The 20,176-nt window shown below is 53.4% G+C and overlaps 1 protein-coding gene and 1 long non-coding RNA gene across 4 annotated transcripts; one reads left to right on the top strand and one right to left on the bottom strand.

Annotated features, from left to right (window-relative positions):
* Window positions 1-5,214: 5,214 nt before the first annotated feature.
* On the bottom strand, window positions 5,215-11,366 carry TNFRSF13C (TNF receptor superfamily member 13C). 3 transcript variants are annotated; one of them, XM_033514709.1, is made up of 3 exons: window positions 8,276-11,366; window positions 7,617-7,874; window positions 5,215-6,038 (listed from the first exon to the last, which is right to left on the bottom strand). In XM_033514709.1, the coding sequence occupies exons 1-3, from the start codon at window positions 8,385-8,387 to the stop codon at window positions 5,725-5,727; spliced, it is 684 nt and encodes a 227-aa protein (XP_033370600.1). In that variant the 5' UTR covers window positions 8,388-11,366; the 3' UTR covers window positions 5,215-5,724. The 3 variants fall into 3 exon arrangements, with proteins under 3 accessions (XP_033370600.1, XP_033370602.1, XP_033370601.1); XM_033514711.1 differs by having other exon boundaries at window positions 7,617-7,775; window positions 8,276-9,407; XM_033514710.1 differs by having other exon boundaries at window positions 7,617-7,778; window positions 8,276-9,395.
* LOC107204099 lies at window positions 6,453-11,870 on the top strand. Its single transcript, XR_001521467.3, has 3 exons — window positions 6,453-6,628; window positions 7,673-7,735; window positions 11,416-11,870. It is a non-coding gene; the product is annotated as an uncharacterized LOC107204099 (long non-coding RNA).
* Window positions 11,871-20,176: the final 8,306 nt, after the last annotated feature.

Genomic DNA, 20,176 nt, shown 5'->3' with positions numbered 1-20,176 from the left:
GGAGCAGGGCAGGCTGCGCCATGCGCTCTAGCTCTGGCACCAGCCACCTTGCTGCCCAGATGACCCTTTGGGGGGGGTCCAAAACTGGATCCTTACTTTTGGGGATCTTTCACATCCCATGTCCACTTCCACAGCCCTTTGGGAATTCCAGCTGTGCAGCAGGAGGAGAGCTCTGCATTCCTTGGAGGTGTCCCGGGGAGTGAGGGGGGGGCAGTCCCTGTCACAGTGGCACCTCAAAATGAATGCAGAGGCTCTCCCTGCACAATCTGCCTGTCACCACCAATCACTTCAGGTGTCACATGAGGTTTGTGTCACTCGGCAAGGTTCTATTCTCCTCGCTAGCTGTGACCAGGATGAAGCACGGGTTTAAAATGACCCCACTTGCTGTGGGAGAGGGGGAAGTTGTTCCCCTCAAAGCCCAGGGGATGTGCAGGTTTGCCCTATGCCTGCCTTGGGCCTTTTCTTGGAGCATCCCCTGAACAGGGCCAGGCTGATGCCATACTGCAGGGCTGAGCATCCTCCCTACCTAGCATAACCCTGTCCCTGCATCTCCAGGGTGCTCTGGGGGACAAAGTCTGGGCATTCTGAGTGCACTTGGGACAGCTGCTGAGGGGAAAGAAGGGGGTTTCCCTCACATTCCAGCATCATCTCTCTGCCCAGGTGCACCTGCAGTCTGGCAGGTAGCACTGGAAGCAGGTGGCATCACCCCAAGGCTCGAGTGGAAAGGGGCTGTGTGAAAGGGTTTGGAGAGGGTTTTCTGCAGGTGAGGTTTCTCCAGGAAGGTAAAGCTGAGTGCATTGCAGTCCCAGTCCAACTGCTCTGGTTGCCGAGGTCCAGTTTTGGGTGGAAAACCCAGTGTGGTGTCTTCACAGTGATGGGGAGAATGTGGGGCTGTCCCTTGGCCAGGTCTTTCTGCCAGGAGTGCCTCTGTCTGCTCACCACAGCTGCTCAGGTGGTTTTGGGCTGTTCCCTCACCTTATACCCCTGGGAAGCTGCTCACTGATCACAGCCAGCAAAGCTGGGAGCTGTGGTGGAGGCCCCAGGGGAGAGCATCAGCCCACAGAGGCAGTGAGGAAACCCCCTCCGTGCCAGGTACCCAGGCAGGCACTGTGCCCCCTCCCACAGCTCCCTCACCACTCTAAATTCTGCATGTTGTGTGTGGGTGTGTGTGTGTGCTTGTGCAGATATTGTGTTTGAAAATGACCAGTGCAACATCTCAGCCTTCCCTGCTGTGCCTGTGGACTGAAGTGATCCTGACACTAAGCAAAGGAAAAGGAGGCTGATAGAAGCTGAGTGGAATTTTTTTATTTTTTTTTTTTTTTATCTTTCTTTAAGTGCGAACACCATCTGTCTCCCCCAACTCCGTCAGCGCTTCCAGTCCCCAGGCAGCTTCGTTCTTCCTAATTACTGTCATTAGGCACTGGGTAGCAATTAGGGAGGGATGCTGATGAGCAGCATCAGGAAGGCTGTGGTCCCCTGACAGCATCGCACAGGGAACTGGCCAGCCCCTTCTCTCCAGCCCTGGCCTTTTCCACCCGGGGAGCTTGGTGGGTAGCACAGTATTTTCCTTTTTGGCAGAAGCTGACAGGGTGGAGAAGGGAGGTGCTGGCTGGCAGGTCCATGTCCTGGAGAATGCTCAGAGAGGCCTGACACCACTGGGAAGGGGCTCCTTGGGGGAGCAGGACGATGGACGAGGTGCTCGGTGCTGGTGGGGGATGGAGCAGCAGCTCTCTGTGCCTCTGGTTGCCCCACGGGTGTCCAGCCACCAGCGACCCTATCTCCGGAGCAGCCCAGAGGCCGTGGGGATGGGCTGTGTGGGCGGACCCAGCTGTCGCCCTCCCGTCTGGCCCAGGTGGGGCTGGCCACAAGGCTGGCTGGCCGTGCCGGGTCCCGCAGGCTGCCCTGGGGCCCCGGTCCTGCCGTGCCGCTCCCGGTGTGTGGTGTCAGTGCCACCTCGTGGCAGCCGCCCCGGGACCGCTGACCTCGCTTCTCCCGCTGCCTCCCACCGGTGTTCCCCGTGGATGGCAGGGGCACCCACGTGTCGCCGTGCCATGGCTGGCACTGGGAAGTGGCACTGGGAAGTGGCACTGGGAAAGGTTCCTGTGGGACGGGATGAGATCCGTGTTCTGCAAGCAGATGATGGGGTGGCCACACAGCCCCGTCCTTGCAGCAAAGTGGGGGGATCAGGGACAGACAGACCCTGCTGGACGTTTGCCATCGGGGCATTACTTCATGCATGGGATGAAATGGTGCCAAGTTGCCCTCCCTGCCCTGCCTGCTGTCAAGGCTCTGCCCATGGAGGGGCAAGCTGGGTCTGTGGAGGTCTGTGGGAGTGCTTCAGGCTGGAGTATTTGGGCCTTGGGGTGAACTATCAGGAGAGTAAACTGGTGGGTGAACCAGTAATGGGAGTGGAGAAGAGAAAGAGAGGGAGGAAAGCCTCACTTTGGAGACTGGGGAGCCTATGGGATTGAGAAGGCTTTGGCAGACATGACTGGTGGCTGCAGAAGACCTTTGGCCGGGTGTTCCCTCTCCTCACACTGCCGTGCACTGTTGGCCAGCTGGCTCCTGCCTCTAGGACCATGGATGAAAACAAACCCATTTCCAAAGGGATAACAAGGCTTCTCTCCTTTACCACCAGCCTTTTTGGTGAGACTTGCAGGAGCTCAAATATGCTCATTACCTCTTCCAAAACAGGGTCAGTGGAATTGAAACGTCATGGGAGATACCAAAGTGATTTTGTAGTGAGGAGGGCTTTAGCCTCAACTGCTTTCTCTTGTGCAGGGGTTTCCTCAGACTTTCCCCTGGCTCTCTCTGAAACCCCATGCCTCTGCAGCCAGGTGAAGCCCAGCTTCACCAGCCTTTCTAGGCAGTTGTGCAGGCAGTGGGGTGGGTGCCAGGCTGAGGAGGAAGCACAGCTCCTGCCTCACAGAGGGAAGTGAGAAACTGCTGTGGAAAGTCAAAGAAAGGCAACATTTCCACACACACCCCCCCCCCCCCCAAAAAAAAAAAAGACTTTCCCTAGTTTTGTCCTAATGGCCAGCTCCTGGCATGGCTGTGGGGAGATGCAGGTGGCCAGGCTTGGCTGGTTCCTGGCCATGCAGGCAGCTATGTATAGGGAATGTGTTGATAAAGCCACTGTCAGGGGAGCCACTCTGGCTCAAAGCCCTGCTGGACCCCTAAAGCCAGGAAAATGGGGACCCCATTCAGACCTCTGAGCATGACAGTGTGTTCACTTTATTCTTTAATTTTTACTGCCATATTTTTCATCTCTATTCCCTTGGCTCTCCATGCAGACAGGATGGACAGCTCTTTGCACTGTACATAAGGATGGAGATGAGCACAGAGCAGGTTACAAATCCCTCCTGGGCAGTTTGGGAAGAAGGGCAGCACTGCCCCAGCACAGCTGGCAGCTGGGCAGACACGATGCAGGGAAGACATCCCTGTGCCATAACAGAGAGGAGATCCAAGGGGCACTCGCTGGTTGAGGAATCCCGTGTGGATCCAAGTGCTACGCTGTGTGCTGCAAATGCCAGTGGCATCCCATATAGGGAGATACCTGGCTTAAGCTCCAGCAGAAATTAGAGCAGAAAGAGGGGCTTTTTCAATAGGATTTATATGGGTGTTTCTTTTTCAAATTCCCAGATCATCTGGGGTGGACAATGCATCCACAGGGATGGGCTGCCACTGTCACTGGGAGGGAAGTGGAGGTGGTTCCTGACAGCACTGCTCCATTTCCATATCGCCCCCATCTCCCCTGAAACAGGTTGCAGTGCTTCTAGTGACAAAACATCCCCTGACCTGACTGCGGCTCTTTTCCCCACTCCAGACACACAAAGGGTGTTTGAAGTTACTTCACAGGGTTGGGTGCAGAGCAAGAGGATGAGGAGATGTCTGATCCATGCCGTGGCAATACCCTCTCTGCAAAGGGCAGGATGGCTGTTGTGGGTAACTGGGACACCGGCCCTTGAGTCTCCACAGTTTCTGCCACCTGTGTTTAATGTCCCAGGAGACAGTCACCAGGCACATGGATCACCTCTTCCACCACCCTCAGCCCCAAGGCTGAGATGGGGATCCATCCCCATCCCTGGGTCATGCAGAGCCTCAGTCAGATGAGGGTTCACCTCAGTCAGTGTATTAAGGTCTGGGAGAGGAACTGTGGTGAGGAATTTTGGCCTTGGCACCTGTAGCAGTGCCAGTGGTTGCCTTTATGGACTAATACCATGAATCTGGCTGCAGTGCTACAGACAGGGGAGAAGAGAGGTGGTCACCCTTTAACAGTAGCATCTGTCCTGCAGCTCCAGAGAGAACTCAGGCTTGGGCAGGGAGTCACCTTCCCATCACCAGAGGGACATCCCCTCCACAGAGTGCCTCCAGCTGACCCTGCTGGGAGTATGGCACTTGGTGGCCCATTAGTGCCCGGTGTCAGTGCCCCCACACCTTGCTTGGCCAGTTCTGTTCAGTGTCCAAAGCCTCCCAGATGAGGAATCCACCCCATTTGGGGAAGAGCAGACCCAGAGATGGTGCTTCGTGTAAATAACCCCTCAAAGCACTTCTAAGTGACTAATCACCTTCTCCAGGGACTTCTCGCCAACCCAGAGTCTCTGTTCAGCCAGGGGACATCAACTGCTGTAATTACTCAGAATCAGCAATCCCACACTAATGAGTTCATTTCCCAAACAGAGCCCTTCCTGTGCAGTAAAGCCACTTACAGGTGGGTGAAGAAACCCAGCTACGAGGAAATGCCTGGGATCAGCAATGCCGACCAGCTCTGGCACACAGGCAATGCCTTCAGGACACTCTTATAAATTAAGTCATCCTGCCTACGCTCACATCACTCCCTGACTGCTTTTGTGCAGTGTGGAAGCATCCATCCCAAGTGACACACGCTATTTCTGCAGCGACAGTGAGCTGAAGTGACGTTTGTCTGGGGCTCTAATGACAAGTTCAGGGAGCTCCACTGGACTAGCTGTCTCCACTGCCTGCCCCTGGTCCTCTCTAACTTCACGGACTGTAGGTTAGAGCAAGGACAGGTTTTTTTCCCCTCTTCACTGCTTGGGAAGATAAATGTTTTCCCCATCCCCAGGGCACCTGGCTGTGGAGGGGGTTCCCATGAGTGCCAGTGGATGCCTGCCATTGTGTGAAGAGAGCACAGAGGGTGGAAAGACCTGGGTGTCACAGAGTGCAGAAGACAGGGAGGCAGGACTGTAAACGGGGTAGATGTTGGATGTGCCTTGCTTCATATGGCCTCAAGTCTCCTTTTATTGAGGTCAGTAGCAAAAATCAAGCTGGTGCTGTGTGGGATTTGGTCCTAAAGTAACTCCCTGCTTTCTTTCCCCCTACAGTTTCTGGTGTTCCAGAGCAATTGCCCATCCAGCGTGAGACCTGTCCAGGCACAACAGCTGCCTTGCAAATGGCACAGCAGTCCCTGCCACATTCCACCCTCACCAGTTGTGTCTCCTCTGCCTCCTCCCAATGGTTCAGCCATGGCAGCTGTCAACAGTTCATTGTAACTCAGCATGATCCACTTTGGCTTCCTCCAGCATTTACAGGTGTAACTTGGGACTCAGCACAAAAAGGACAGTCATCTTAAAAGACTGATCTTGCTAAAGGCAAAGCCTGGTTCTCACACAGCTCATACCCACGGAAGGCTTTGCTTGTCCCAGGAACAGGCTGTCACTGTCCACAAGGGTTGGCCAGAGCACTCCAGCCCCATTCCCCTTGCCCTCAGACTCTCTCCTCTCTGGCACAGTTCTGGGTGGTTTTGGTGGTGACCAGTGCTGTGGCCCCCAGCTCAGTGGCGGGCAGTGGGAAGCTGTGGTTGCATTCCTCAGGCCGGGGGTACACGGCGGAGAGCAGAACAATGTCACCGTCAGCACTGCCCTGGCAGCATGGCCTCTGCTTTGCCTTGGCTTTCCTGGGTGGTCCTGGCATCTTCAGGCTCTCATCAAGACACAGGCACGGAGTTTGGCTCAGGGCACCATCTCCCTCTGGCATGGCAGGGTCCTGGCTAGGCAGGGGGCTGGCGATGTCTGTGTTTTCTGGGAAGGGACAAGAAAAGAGGGTTACTGGGCTCATGGAGTGGGGTCAGGCAGGTCCCAGGGAGATGGTCCTGTCCCTAGAGGAGAAGATGGATCTGGAACAGGAGGAGTCTGCAAGGTCCCCACACCTCTCCTGCTGCATAATTGCTCCTGCTTACAACCCAATGGGCTTTCCGCCCCCCCTAAAAGACAAGAGGGAAAGGCCGAAACTTGCACTTCCACTTCAAGTCCTCTCGCTGAACCCTGCCAGCAGCAGAAGAGCCCAGCCCGTGGCAGCTTGCCCTCCCCGACTGCCTCCCACTTAAAAATAGACTTGTTTACACACTTTGAATGCAGCCGTGTGCCTCCAGCCCCAAGCCTCCTGCCACTTTCCACACATCCAGTGCCACAGCACTGGGCTTGCTGTGGTGCAGCCTTGGGGGACGAGGGGGATGTGGACCAGGGCATGCAACAGGAGACTGAGTAGTGCCTCCAACACTCTCCTTAATGGCCAGATCTCTCTCAGCGCTGGATTTCTCCCTTCTCTTCCGTTTTTGGTATTTTTCCTAGGCATGTGCGTCATGGGCTGTCGCAGAGCAGAAAGGCCTCAGGTAATGTCCCCCCGGTCTGAGTCACCATCCAGCACTGCCAGAAGTGTGCAGGCAAGCCAGGGCACAGGGACCAGCTGCCCCACTGTGGACACCCACCCGGGTTGTGGGGCAGTGGTGAGAGCATCTCTATGCAGTAGCCCCTCTTGGGGGTCCTGGGGAGCCATATCCCCTACCTAGGAATGGCGAGGAGTGAAGCCAGGCAAGACCACTTCTGAGAAGATTGTGCAAGGCTGAATCAGTGCCAGTGCAGGGGCCCCCAAGGAAGGAAAGAGCCGCCCCAACAAAATGGGCCATCATGGAGCACTGTGGCCTTACTCTTCTGGAAGTCCCCTGCTAGGAAAGGCTCAGCTCCATCCCTTGAACTCCAGCCCTAATTTTGCACCAGACAACCCTGTGCAGTGCTGCAGTGTCAATGGGGCTGGCCCTGACGTCTCACTAGGGTCTTTGGGATATGTGTTAGAGGATGCCGGGCATCCCAAGCATGAGAAACAAGCTGGGTAGTCCACTTAGGACCCCCATTGCAGCACCACAGGGAGAGGCTGCCTCTGAAGCCATCCCCAGGTGTCCACCACTGCCCCCACTACTCCCAGTTCCTCCATGGTCCTCTGGTTACCGGGGGAGAGGGCTCTCACCAGTGAGCTCACAAAGCTACTCACCAGGGCTCCATCTGTGTCCCCTGTGGAGGGGGGATGGTGCCAGGACATGCTTTAAGCAAACAAAGGCACAGGGAGACCCAGCAAAGGGAGGGATGGCTCAGCAGGGTTGTGCTGGCAGTCAGGTACAGGCATAGGCTCCCAGGGAATACAGGACACTGTCACTCAGGCAGTGAGTCAGATGTCCCAAAATGCCATAGGATACCTGCAGAGCTGATGTTGAGGTGGAGGAGCTGGCCTGGACAGGGATGTGCCTCAGGGGAGCCAGCAGTAAGTGATTCCATCTACTCAGGGTCTTCAGGGTGTTGTGAGAGGAATAGGAAGAGATATCCTACCTTTGTCCTCTTCATCTGCTGTCTTCCTTGTTCTCCTCCGCTTTCCCATCTTGCAGGCCAGGAAGCCACAGAGGGCAGCCAGAACCAGGATGAACCCCACCACCACCGGGACTCCGAAGGTCAGGAGGGTGCTGGTCAGGGTGGGTGCCAGGGTAGGCTCTGCTGTGGGGTGAGATGCCAGTAGTGTCAGGACTGGGGGGAGAGTTGAAGGAGGACGGAGTGCAGCAGCATTTTTCACCTGGCTGGCTGGCCTGGGGGCTGTGGTGGCAGGGAAGAAGAGTGGCACTTAACTGTGACCCAGGTGCCACCAGCAACAAAATATCCCCCTGCTTGATGAGACCCTTACCCTGCTCCCTGTCCCTGGGTGGTAGGAGATGAGAGCCTCCTGCTCTTCCCACAGTCACCCCTGGGGCAGGTTGATACACCCTAGGGTGGATCATCTGACTTCTCCCTGCACCGTGTTCCTCTCACTGGAACTGTCTGCGCTCTTCCCCTCTGCTTTAGGTGAAGGTGGTGCTCCATCCTCCATTGCCACCCCCATAGCCATCCTCAGGAGAAGGTGCCTTCCACCTGCCCACCCCTGGGGTGCCCCCAGCCTCCTTGGCCCACCACCACCCAGCCCGGGGGAGCTCAGACTGCAGCTGCCCTTGTCCCCTTACTTGTGTTGTCCTTGAACAGGTCGGAGCACTTGATGCACGACTTGGTCAGGGTGTCGAAGCACTCGAAGGAGAGGCAGGAGGGGGCAATGGCAGCTTTTCCTGATGAGGACATGGCAGAGTGGGAGTGAGAGCCCAGCTCTTGCCTGGCATAGCAGTGACGGGGCCGCCGGAGTGTGAAATCGCAGCGCCCCAGGCCCCGTGGCAGAGGGAGATACAGTCTGTCAAGCTGCGTCGTCTCCCTTGGGGCTCACAATCGCTGTGCTTGGCCTGGGGCGGATCTTCACCAGGGAGGAGGAGAGCAAGAGACCAAGCCCTACCCCTGCCTGCCTTTGCAATGTGCCCTCAAACTACCCCTCTCCTCCGAAATATGCTTCCGAAATCCCCGCAGCCCCTCGTGTGCCTCAGCCACGCAGCACCTCGTACGCAGCGGTACTGTGTCCCAGCCTGACCTCCTGGATCCTCACTCCTCCCCTGCCCACCTGCATGTTGCCCCCAGCCCAGGCATGTCCCCCAGTCTGCTCCTTCCTTTGCCTACACTGAAAAGCCCCCTCGGCCTCCTCCAGTGTCTACAGGAGACTTTCCTGCACACAGATCTTTACAAGACTCAATCCCAGGGGCACAGATCCGGCTTGGATTGAAAATACAAAGGACAAGAGGAGAAAAGAGTGAAAGGGTACTGATGTTTCCCCTTTTAAAAGCTCCCACTGGTCCAAGGACACGTCCTGCCAGTGACTGCTCTGCAAGCAGGCCAACTGCTGTATGTTCTTCACCCCTACTGACAGTGCTCTCCGTCACCTTGCTCTGCATCCTGTCCAACACAGACCTGGACCTGTGGCTCCTCAGCACCATCTCTCATTCTCCAGGGTTCAGATCTGGTTCTGCTCAGTAAATGTGCAGGGCATGGGCAAAGCAGGTCACACCAAGCAAGCCTGGTCCTCAACCATTGGAAAGGACTTAGAAAACCCTTTAATAGTCTTAAGCATTCCTGATCAGGAGCAGGAGAAATGTTCTGCCACCAATACCCACCCATCAATGCCTGATGCTTGAGACCTGAAGAGATGTATTTCAGTGCTGTAGGTGGATTTCTTCCCTTCCTACTGAACAAAAGTCCCATCCTCTTTCTCTTCACTCCATAGGAAAGAAAGGGGACAGCCACAGTTGTTGGCTGGCTCTCAGCTGAGGGAAGCAACACTTCCCTCAGTGACCTGCCCTACCCAGGAGATCCCTAATAGGACTTTACTGCTGGAGTCATGTCCTTCCAGCAGCTACAGCATCTGGACTCCTTCTAGGGAAGCCTCTACTGCCCACTGTCCTGGATCAAGGCTGGGAGGGGAGGACAAAAAAATCCAAAGGGTTCTCTGGCTCAAGCTGACAGAGTACCAGGTGCCCCCACTAGGCAGCTGTGGTCCTCTGATACAGGCCTGAGGACTTGGTCCCTAAATGTGCCTGCCCCTCACCAGTGACTGTTGGGCAAGCTGAGCCCACAGGCTCCACATCCCACCTCCTGAAGTCCTCAGTAGGATGCAGTCACCAGCTCCCCATGCTAGACCTCAGCCCAAGTACAGTTAGTTCTTTGGTACCCTATGCCCTGCAGGGGAGGAGCTGCCCTACAGCACATCTCCCTCCTTGCCAGCAACATTCCTAGAGGATAGTTTGCATCACAGCAATGTCAAAGCAGCCCCAACATAGTCTCAGCCCCACTGTGGGCACTGCAGGGCTCCAGGCAATCCAAAGTCCCAACCAAATACTGGTCACTGCCCACAAGTTCCACACCTGCCATGGTTTCACTTCCCCATCCAGCCAGTGTGCCCAGGCCCTTGGTCCCTCACCCCTGTGCCATGCCAGCAGGAATGGCTGCCAGAAAGCTGTGGGATGCACTGAGGAGCTGTAAGAGGCCAGCCATTCTTGTGCCTGTGGCTCAGTTATTCCCACTCCATCTTACTCAAAATAAAAATCCCCAGTCAAGTGGGGGCACGCCAAGCACTTCTCTCTCTCAGCGCAGCCCTGAGCCACAAATGGCACAGACAGCTCAGCACCCTCTGCCTCGCTGCTTGCCGTGAGCAGGCTGCGCTCACCCTGCTCGTACCTGCTGGGGGAGCTGGGTCCAACAGCAGGACATCTCTCCATATCCCACTTTAGCTGACCCTCTGCCTCTCACACACCCCAGGTGAGGACCAGGGCTGGGATGCAGACATGGGAGTTGGAGAGACAAGTGTCCAGCAGCAGGGCAGCTGGAAGGGATGGAAAGCTGTGATGCAGTGCCATGACCCACAGCAGAGGGGAAAATTAAAGCCAAGGCTCACTCCAGTCCACATCTGAGCTCCACAGTGGAAAGACCTAGCAAGGAGAAGGCACCTGAAATCCTCACTGTTCCCAGTAGGCAACTCTCAGAAGTGCAAGTGTAGGATCTAGGGCTGAGAAGATACTTTGTCTTGTGAGCTGGTGGGGCTGAGGACATGCATGTAGGCAGAGGATCCCCACAAAACATCCAGTGCTCTGTCAGGATACTTATCCCCAAACCACCTCCCTGCTGCAAAGGCATTGCTGTTCCTCTTGCCCTGGGGTGTTTCCACCTGCTAGTCTCCTTTTCCCAAAGACGTATGCTCCTCCATCATTCCCATTTTCCTCACCTCTCAAATGCCCCCACTGCACTTCCCCCATGTTGATCATCACTCAGGGACTCCCAGCCCCTATTTCTGGGGGTCCCACAACAGGACTGTCACCCTGACTCTCTTCCTCCTGTCTCTCCCTCCCGCTTGGCCTAAAGTGTGGGGTGGAGTTCCAAGCATCTGCAGTACCACACTTACAGATTAACTCTGTGAGCCCTCCAGTCAAATACGCACACTGGGGAAAGCCCAAACCAAGTAACCTACACAGTGCTTTCAACACAGAGAGTGAGATTTACATTAAAGCTCAGGAGCTGACAGATCCCATTTCAGGACATGGAAAGAAACCTTGAAGTTTCAAATGCATAGTGGGGAGCCCAGGGATGGCAGCCATCATGTCCTCCTGTGAATGAAGCATTCCCAGATCCGGTTACATGGAAGGAAGATCCTGTTATATGTTGGAGCCTCATTGCTGCCACTGATGTTACCCCATTTCCCCCCCATTTTCTCATCCCTCTTTATCATGCTCTACAGGTCTTCCCTGCCCCCATCCCAGCTTGTCTGCCTCCTCCTGGGCCAAGAAGATATGTTTGAATTTACATGATAATGCTTACTCAAGGAGAAAACCAGTGCTGACCACCCCAGCAGCACTCACACACGTGTCTTCTCATGAGCACGGCCCAGGTTCTGGGCATCAGCTATCCAGCTTTTCCTCTCCCCCATCTTTGCCTCCCCTTCCCTTCATAACTGTGATCCTTTTTGGAATAGCAAAAGTTAAAGCTTGGTGAGTAGTTCGAGCTGTTTGCATCTCAGAGCTGAATACGCTTGATAATCGCACAAATGCATAATTAAAGAGCAGAAAAAATGACTCACTGGATAAGGAAATGCGCTTTTCTTATCTCCTCTGCAGAGAAATGAAAACCCCAGGAGCCTGGGTCTCCGGCTAAGTCCTTTTATTAAACAAATAAACCAGAAAAGGTATCAAATGAGCGATTTAAGAATTATGTCTTCATCTCAGAGTCAGACAGCTCGATTTCCAGTGCCGTTTGCTCCCATCCCACCCCTGGAAGGCTGACTTTGGCTGAGGTCAGCTCGGATCAGCTGAGATCCCTGGGATCCCTGTGGGGGACAGGGCAGTGCTGGTGCTCCAGGAGCATGGAGGGTTGGCAGGGGCCTGCGAGGGCTCGTGCACACATGAGTGACTGGACTCGTGTGAGCGGTTCCTCTGGTCTCAGGGGTAGGTGAAGTGACTCACGCACGCAGTTGCAAAACCGCGTGTAGCAGAAAATATCCCCCGAAAGTTCACCTTGTGCTCGTGCACACCGGAAACCCAAAGGCTTGTCGATCAGAGAAGCTGCGAGGTGTTTACTGAGCAGACCCAGTTACCTCAGGACAAACGTCTGACAGGATGCACCCAACGCCTCAGGAACATCTCGGCACAGCCTGACACCTGCCCCGCATTCAGATGGTCCAGTAAAATGCCTTGGCTGGAGCCAACTCCCAAAGCCCATTCAGCACCTCATCCCAACATCCCTTCCCAACACGCCTGTGCTGGCTGGTGGGAAACATCCCTTCCCAAAAAGTACCACTATGGCTATTAGGAGCCGATTTCTCATAGTTCCAGCATAAGCCTTCTCCTCGGGATGCCCTGGGATCCTTCGTAAAGCCAGGTGGGCTTTAATTTTCATTTTAGGAATAATATGGGAAACCAAAGGTTTCAAGAGGTTCACAATCTAAACTCTAAACCCCAGAGCACCTCTGTAGGTACTCTGCTTCCTATCAAGGGGGTTTGTGACACTACTTAACCACCTGCATGGGGTGTTTGGTGTGGGGCAGTGTTCCAGCCTGTCAAGCAGAATTTGTCTCCCTGCTCCTTGTTTATATGTCCCTGGACTTCCACAAGGCTGAATAAAAAAGGTCAGGCGTCCTTGCCTCCCCCTGCAAGGGGCCTTGGACCCCACAGGGATAATGCTGAATACCCAAGTTAGACTTCTCAGTGGGCTGCTTGTTGAAGAACTTTCTGGGGTTACAGAAGAGTGGGTCAACACTTCCTGAGCCCAAACTCCCTCTGCCCATTCCCTCTCCCTGATCCACAGAGCCCAAGAAAGACAAAGCAGCACAGAGAACACAGGAATAACCTCGTTTGTCTGATCCAGCCCTGAAGGGGCTGAGCCCTTGATGTCCCCCGGTGGGGAGGAGTGAGGGGTGTTTCCAGCTGGTGTGCTGGCTGCTCTTGCTGCTCTCCAGAGTGTGGGGGGGACTCAAGCCTTGGGTCCCTGGCACTGCGCTGGCTCCTGCAAGTTCCACCCCATCATGAGCAACACAGCGTTAGCTGAGCCTGGCTCTTCTGCCTGAAGGTGAACAAACAGTACTCCCTGCCCACTCTGCTTTGCAGCAGGGATGCTGCCCCCACCCCCATCCTGTGGAGAAGTGGCATCCTGTCCTGTCTCCCTTGGGCAACTGGGGGAGGTGGGGGGAGAGGGGGCAAGTGCCCCCCCAGTTTTGCCTGTGGCTGTTCACAGGGAGTGTTCACGTGCCCTGTCAGGGCCAGGCAGCACCTCCAGCACCAAAACAGAAACCAGTGGCTGAGGGTGATGTGCTGCCACAGGAAAAACCTCTGAACAGAGGGTTCAGCCAGATCAGGCATCTTTGAGGCTAGGGCAAAAATCTTCCCAGTACTCAGTGGGAAGCCCCATCACTGCACTCCCAAGGCATTAATCTCCAGCAGATGACTCCAGAGCCAAAAATCAAAGCCACACTTGCCCCAGAACCTCCATCAAGAGAAGCCAACATCCTCTGGCTTCTCACAGACCTTTAGGTCCAGCCTGGTGTAAAAAGGCCAGAGTGATTTTACTTGCACAGGCTTGAGTGCAGAGTAATGTTATGAATTTCCATGAGTGTGTTAAGGATGCAGTGTTAGAAGAGAACTGACAGGTGAATTTGGCCTGTGCATGTCCTCTCCTGGCTGGCATCTGGGCACAATGCCTTGGCCATCCTGTCAAAGCCCAGAGAAGAAACAGGAGTGCAACACACAGAGTAGAGAAGGAGATAAAGGGGAGTATGAGGAGCTGCTGCAGCTGCAAGGCTGAGGAGGTGGGGAGTGGCTGCCAGCAGCCTTGTGCCATATTCACCATCCCTGAGGACGAACTCCAAGGAACCTGTGGGCAATGTCTATTGATTCCCTTTCAAGGGAAGAACCTCCTCACAGCTCACAGGCATTCCCTCTTGTAACAGCCACCAACTTCTGAGCCTTTGAGGCCTCAAAGGCTCTAGCTGGAAGAAGGATGAGTTGCTTTGGCACAGGCTGTCACAAGAAGGGAGATGCTATGGGGAGCAAACAGTTCTGTAAGGCAGGAAGATATAATCCCCCCTCCCAAGATCCCCTCCCCATTTCCTATCACAGGGTAACCACCTACATGGAAGTGTTGTCCTTTGCCACAGTCCCCAGGGAAGGCTGCCTGTCCGTCCCCCTGGAAGTTTCCTGGCCAGCAAAGGTCCCTTTCTCTTCCATACTGCACTCACAGCCCTGCAGAGGGCTGGACCACCAGAGGATGCAGGCAGGCTTCCGAGGGGCTGTGCAGCAACACAGCATTTCCCATCACCCAACCTAAAAATGCACATTAGAGGCTGAGGGCAGGAACAGCTTTATACCCCCTAATAATCTTGTCTCTAAGCTAGATAACTAGGACTGCAAATCCCTGGTGATAATCACAGCCACCATGCCTGCAAGCTCTCCCCCAGACCATTCATCTGCCTTGATGATGCTTTAAAGAGACATCTAATGAGGATAATCTGATTCAAATCCCCTCCTGCTTTTGGGCAGCAGAGCAATTCAGGCCCCCTCAAACTCCTTCCTCCTCCATGGCTGTCTTTATTTCCCCTTCTTATATGAATCACTGTGGGGTTTCCTTTGCTTTTTGCATTACTATTTTAAATCTTTGATATGACCACTACAATCAAGATTCAGTCCCTTTAGAACCTAATTAACATGAAATCAGACTCAGTTTTACTCATAGCCTTATAATGGGATGCTGGCCGCTGCTTTAGCTCTCACTTCGGGTGCTAGGAACATTGCAGCCTGCTTAAAAAATTCCCTCTTTACCTGATTCAATCAGAACCACTTACAGGAGATACACACATTTCAAGCTTGGCAAGAGAGTCAAGCTTTGGGAAGTGGGGAAGATCTCAATCACACTCAGCTTTCAGTGCAGAGCAGATGGTGAACATTCCGACTATATAATTTATAGGACAGCATCACTGTGTATTAGTCCCATACAGAGGCTGAGCTCAGCCAAACCGCAGCTCATGCACATTCAGGGGGACTCTCACAGGTGATGCTCCACATGCAACCTGGGTAAGACCCAGGTTTTGAAGAAAGCACATACTTCATGTTTCATCTCCTTTAAAACACAGAACAGAAGATGCAGTGCAGCAGCCCTTGTCCCAGCGGGTCTTCCTCTTCCCCCTGGACTTCCCAGCCTGCAAACTTGTGTTTCAACTAGGTCTGTATTACACAACATCTGCGTGCAAGCAACTCCCCGTCCCTTCCTTAAGAGCAGCTCCTGCAGCAGCAAGATGGATGCCAGGGCAGCCCAAGGCCAGGTATTGGGGTTTGTTTGCCCTTCTTCAGGGCTGCCATGGCATGCTGGAACAGCCTGGCATGCAGCATGCTGGGGGGTCACAATGCCCAAGAGGGACATGCATCACCACCTCAGCTCAATTTCAGCAGTGCCTAGCCTAAGCCTCCCTGCCCTGCCTTTCACCCGGACACATCCACAGTGGGTACAGTGAAGGACCTGTAGGTCAGGAGGGAGAATTGCTCAGGGTGGCCAAGGTGGGTTGTAATGAAGAAGTAAAAAGGCAACACCAGGTAGTGAAAACACTCCGTCTGAAGCAAGGTGATGGCAGCTCCGGCCTTGTCTCTAAGGTTGCAGAGTTTTCAATCCCCTGCATGGCTAAGAACTGTCCTGGAGATAAGTGTGCAAGATTGAGCCTTTACAGGTGCCTGGTGTGCAGGCAGAGTGACACTGTGCTATCCCAGGGCTTCCCCAGCTCCAATGCCTTTGATCCTCTGCTGTTCAGCATAGCAACACGAGGCACTGAGTCAACTCCCAGGCCCACAGGGGAATGAGGATTAATTAGTTGATTCTGGCATCTATCTTTAAAGAGGGATACTCCACCACCACACGAGCCACAGGTTGTTACTGAGCTGAGTCAAATGCAGCCCTGGCTTCATGTCTGTGATCACTGGAAGAGCAAGAAAAAGAAACAGCAGGGGGAGAAAAAAGTGGAATGTTCACACTGGGGCAATGCCAGTGCCGCTGTCAAAACTAGGACAGTGGCCAGCACAGAGGTTCAGGACAGCTTTCAGCTGACCGGTGCAGACAATGATAGTGCCTCAAGGACTGCCAGCCCTCAACAAACACCCAAGGAGTTTCAACAATCCGAGCACAGGGCAGGAGCAAGGCAGGCCCAGTCACAGCAATGCACTGTCACCTTGTCACTGCACGGTGAGCACATAGCAGGATGGGAGAGCTTTCATGGGACAACAGAAAAGCAATACTCCATAGTGACCGAAAATGGGGAAAGCCTCCTTAGCTTGTTTAATGCTGGCTGGGCTTTTTCGTTTTTTCCAGCATGTCTTAGCACAGGTGCTGCAGCTGGTGGCCCTTCTTGTAGTGCCAAGAGGGTGTCGCGATCCAGAGGCCAGAGCAGAGCCTGCACACCGGGGCCGCGTTTCCCAAAGGGAGGTGCTCGCTCTCGTTTGTTTTTGTCCTTGCCCCACCTCGGTGCTCCTTCCCGTGACACACAGCGCCCACAGGGCTCTCGTAGCCAGCCCGCAGCTGCACCTGGCCCGGCGGCGAGGAGGCTGCCTGCATGTATGTAAAACACGGGCTCTCTTCACACGCCGCTGACTTCCCTCGGCAAAGGAGGCGGCAGGGCGCGGCACACGGGCACGGGGCCTTTCCTGGCTCCTCTCCAGACGGCCCAGCACACGGTAAGCTCCAGGGGGACGAGGGATGTGACATCGCCGCATGTGGCAGCTCTTGCAGAAGGAGCCTGTGGCAAAGGAAACGTGGCCCGGCACGGGCTGGGAGCCCACGCTACTCAGCTGCCAAGGAGTCTGAGCAAGTCACATCACTCCGGAGTCCCCCGTGCCCGACCCCTCTTGCACACCGGCTCTTCACAGCCAAGACAGCCCCTCCTGCACAGAGCTGACCCGAGGGGATGCCTTCCTGCCTACTATCGCCGTGCTGTATTAATATTTAACAGCGAGGAACAGATCCAGAGACTTTGATTTCCCCACTGGCCAATTCAAGGATAATTGAATTGTGCAGGGAATTTCAGCATTTCAGAGGGTGGTTTCGTTCCAGTTCACACCAAAACCTAACCGTGCCGCAATGCCTTATGAGAAGGATTGCAGCCACTTTCAGGCAGCCTCCCTGCAGTGGAGTCAGGCATGTAAGTAGCACAAAAACAGCTGATCTCAAGAGGTGCCCAGCCAGCAGGGCCCACCAAGCCCTCCCCCACAGAACTAAGGTAAAAGTTAAACTCTGATAAAGAAGGAAAAAATGTTGGTTTTTTTTCTGAATTTTTCCAGATTTGCGACCCCAAAGTGATGTCAGCTTGCCCTTGTTACACACCACCAGTGGTGGCAGATCCTGCTGTAGAAGCAGAGCAAGGCAGGCACTCTGAATTTTCACACGTGCCCAGGGTCACGCAAGAAATCAGCCACAGAAGTGAAATGAATCCAATGTTTTTTGGCTACGGCCTCTGGGCTGTACCAGCTATTGCTTCCTCTTGCATATAAATCACTTTTCCCCACCAGTGAAGGACAGCTGGCCACTGAATGGAAAGTGGCAGTTGTTCAGCAGCCCACAGCAACACTGCACACCAGCTTAGGGTGGGGAGTGGAGAACACTCCGAGTGCAGAGGAGACTGCCAGGGGATCTGGGCCAGCTGAATGGAAACAGAGCAGCTGGAAAACAGCCACTGTTCCTGCAAAATCAAGACAAGTTAAAAACCCCACAAGAGGAAGCCTCTTCCTTGCTTTTGGCAGCAGAGCAGAGCTGACCTCTACCACAGCTCTGCTGGTCAGCTCCAGGCAGCAGAGCAGGAGTCCCTTCTTGTCCACCAGTGCGGTGAACAGTGGCCACGATGACAGCAACCAAGGAGCTTTTACAGCTTGACCACAGCTGCTAAGCACCACTGCTGACCTAAACCAGCCACTCCCTTCAAACTGCAGGTCTTGGCAAGCAAAGACATCCAGTTTTAACCAGTCCCCAAAGCAAATATCAGAGGTAGCCTCGAATCTAAAACTCTACCACCAGTTTCAAGGGTTGGAAGGGACAGATATATCCCTGGGGTTGGATTTGTCTCTGGTCTTTGTTCTAAGAACAGAGAGATCTTTTACTATGGATGCCATTTCAGTACACAGACTTTCCCTTCAGTATAGACTGAGCATATCATGTTTTATCATGCTTAAAAGTTGGTCTGATTTAACTGCTGGTGCAGCAGTCACTCTTAGAAAACCTGGCACAGCAGAGCTGTAATCCCAGTAGGTAATGCCAAGCAAGCCGATTTGTGCCGAAATCTCTCACAGATCACCTCTGTGAGCTGTTTGGCAATCAGGCTGAGGATACAAAATCTTCTTCAAGGGACTGGATTGAAAACAAAATCAGCCTGCCATAGCAGAAACCATATTACAACTTTATTTAGTTGCATCCCACCCCCCCCAAAAAGCACTGTACGACCAAAGCTTACACCAGTGCAACTGGTATGAACTCTTCTATACTAATTAAACCACTTTTATTCTAATTTTGCTGGCATTACTGACAAACAGAAACATCCACAAACTGAAACAGTCAAACCAGCAACACTCACAGGTACTTTCACCACAGAGAGGGGGATTCCTCTTTGAAAATCTCCACAGGGATAGGGAACTGAGGCAAGAAAGAGAAGAAAGTAACTAACTTCAAAATGTTTCTGTTATAGATTTCAGTCAGCTTGGCAAGCTCCTTCACGAGGTTTGAACACAAAAGAACCTGAGTAACCAGCCTTAATTCGGCTTCAGGCTTTCCATGCCTCTGATCCCAACCCAAGCACTACTTTCACAAGACCTTTATCAAACATTAGCCCTGGCTACTCCATCCAGATGAAAGATATCCTCAGCTGCCTTGTCTCCTCTGGTTGTAAGGGCAGTGTTATGGCCTGTCTGAACTAATAGCTGACAGCTCCTAGAGGTATTTACATAGTTGAAGATGTAGCTTCAGATGTGTCCCAACTACTTGGGGTTGTAAAACATGATGGACCTGAGATACAGTGTCATATTCTTAGATACGCTCCGCTTCCCCTGCCAGTTCTAGTAAATACTTTCTCCTAAGAGTAAGAAAAATATTTGCCCCAAGGTGAAGCAAGATGCTGCTCTTAAGGAACTAGATTTGATTATGTACCAGCTGAGATTCAGCCACCTGTAGGAAGTAAAAACAGCATCTTTCTTCTTTGAAAGTAGTAGAAGGGAAGAAATACCACATCTGAAACATAACAGTGGAAAAAAAACCCCTGCTTGAAGGTGCAGGGATGGACTGTAGCACATGTGGGTTACTCCAAAGCATTCTGTGTGGACAAAAAAAAAAAAAGTTTCATTTCACTAAAAAAGGCACAGTGAAATTACTTTTGAGGCCAAAAGGATTCAACCTGAGTCCATCTGTTATTAGTCAACTGGGAAGCAACCTAGGAGATGGAAAAGTCTCCTTGCCTTATAGGACTTGCAGAGGACACAAAAGAGTGGCTCATTTTATGCCACTTCCCTTCCTTTCCTCCCACAGACTGCACCTGCACATCGAGAGCAAATCGAAACCAGCCTATTCTAAGCCATGGTCTTCTTTATTTTGAGGGACTCAAAGCAAGAGCAAGGCTGAGACAGCATAACCAATGCAGAAACTTGTTTCTCAGCATGATTTTCCCTTCTCTGGTGGACAAGTCCCGCTTAGTAACTTCAGGATGGAGAAGCTAGCTGAAAGTAGGGCATGCCCATTAAGCTTCCAATCCTCCTTACACAGCCACGACAGTTTGCACATGTCTTTCTCCTTTGGGTTTTAGCCAGAGTCCAGCCCTTTTGGGCATCATAACACAGCTGAATGGTTTAGCTCCTTTTGTTTCAGCTGACAAACACCCTGGCCCTCCCCCACCAGCAACAATACAACTGGAGCTGGGATTTGTGTGTCCTCTGAGCAAGGATACAGGCTTTGTGCCTTGCTGAGCTGTCTTTGCAAGGACTGCCAACACTCACAGC

Source organism: Parus major, chromosome 1A (genome assembly GCF_001522545.3).
Source record: "Parus major isolate Abel chromosome 1A, Parus_major1.1, whole genome shotgun sequence".
Taxonomy (NCBI): domain Eukaryota; kingdom Metazoa; phylum Chordata; class Aves; order Passeriformes; family Paridae; genus Parus; species Parus major.
Note: the sequence above shows the minus strand (reverse complement) of the source record. Positions and strands in the feature narration are given on the sequence as shown.

What these genes read in the sequence shown, in the direction of transcription:
- TNFRSF13C (XM_033514709.1), bottom strand. Translation starts at nt 8,387, where the DNA reads ATGTCCTCATCAGGAAAAGCTGCCATTGCCCCCTCCTGCCTCTCCTTC. An exon ending in CCTGTTCAAGGACAACACAA is followed by an intron (nt 7,875 to 8,275) that starts GTAAGGGGACAA and finishes CTGCCACCACAG; the next exon opens with CCCCCAGGCCAGCCAGCCAG. An exon ending in AGCAGATGAAGAGGACAAAG is followed by an intron (nt 6,039 to 7,616) that starts GTAGGATATCTC and finishes GTCCCTTCCCAG; the next exon opens with AAAACACAGACATCGCCAGC.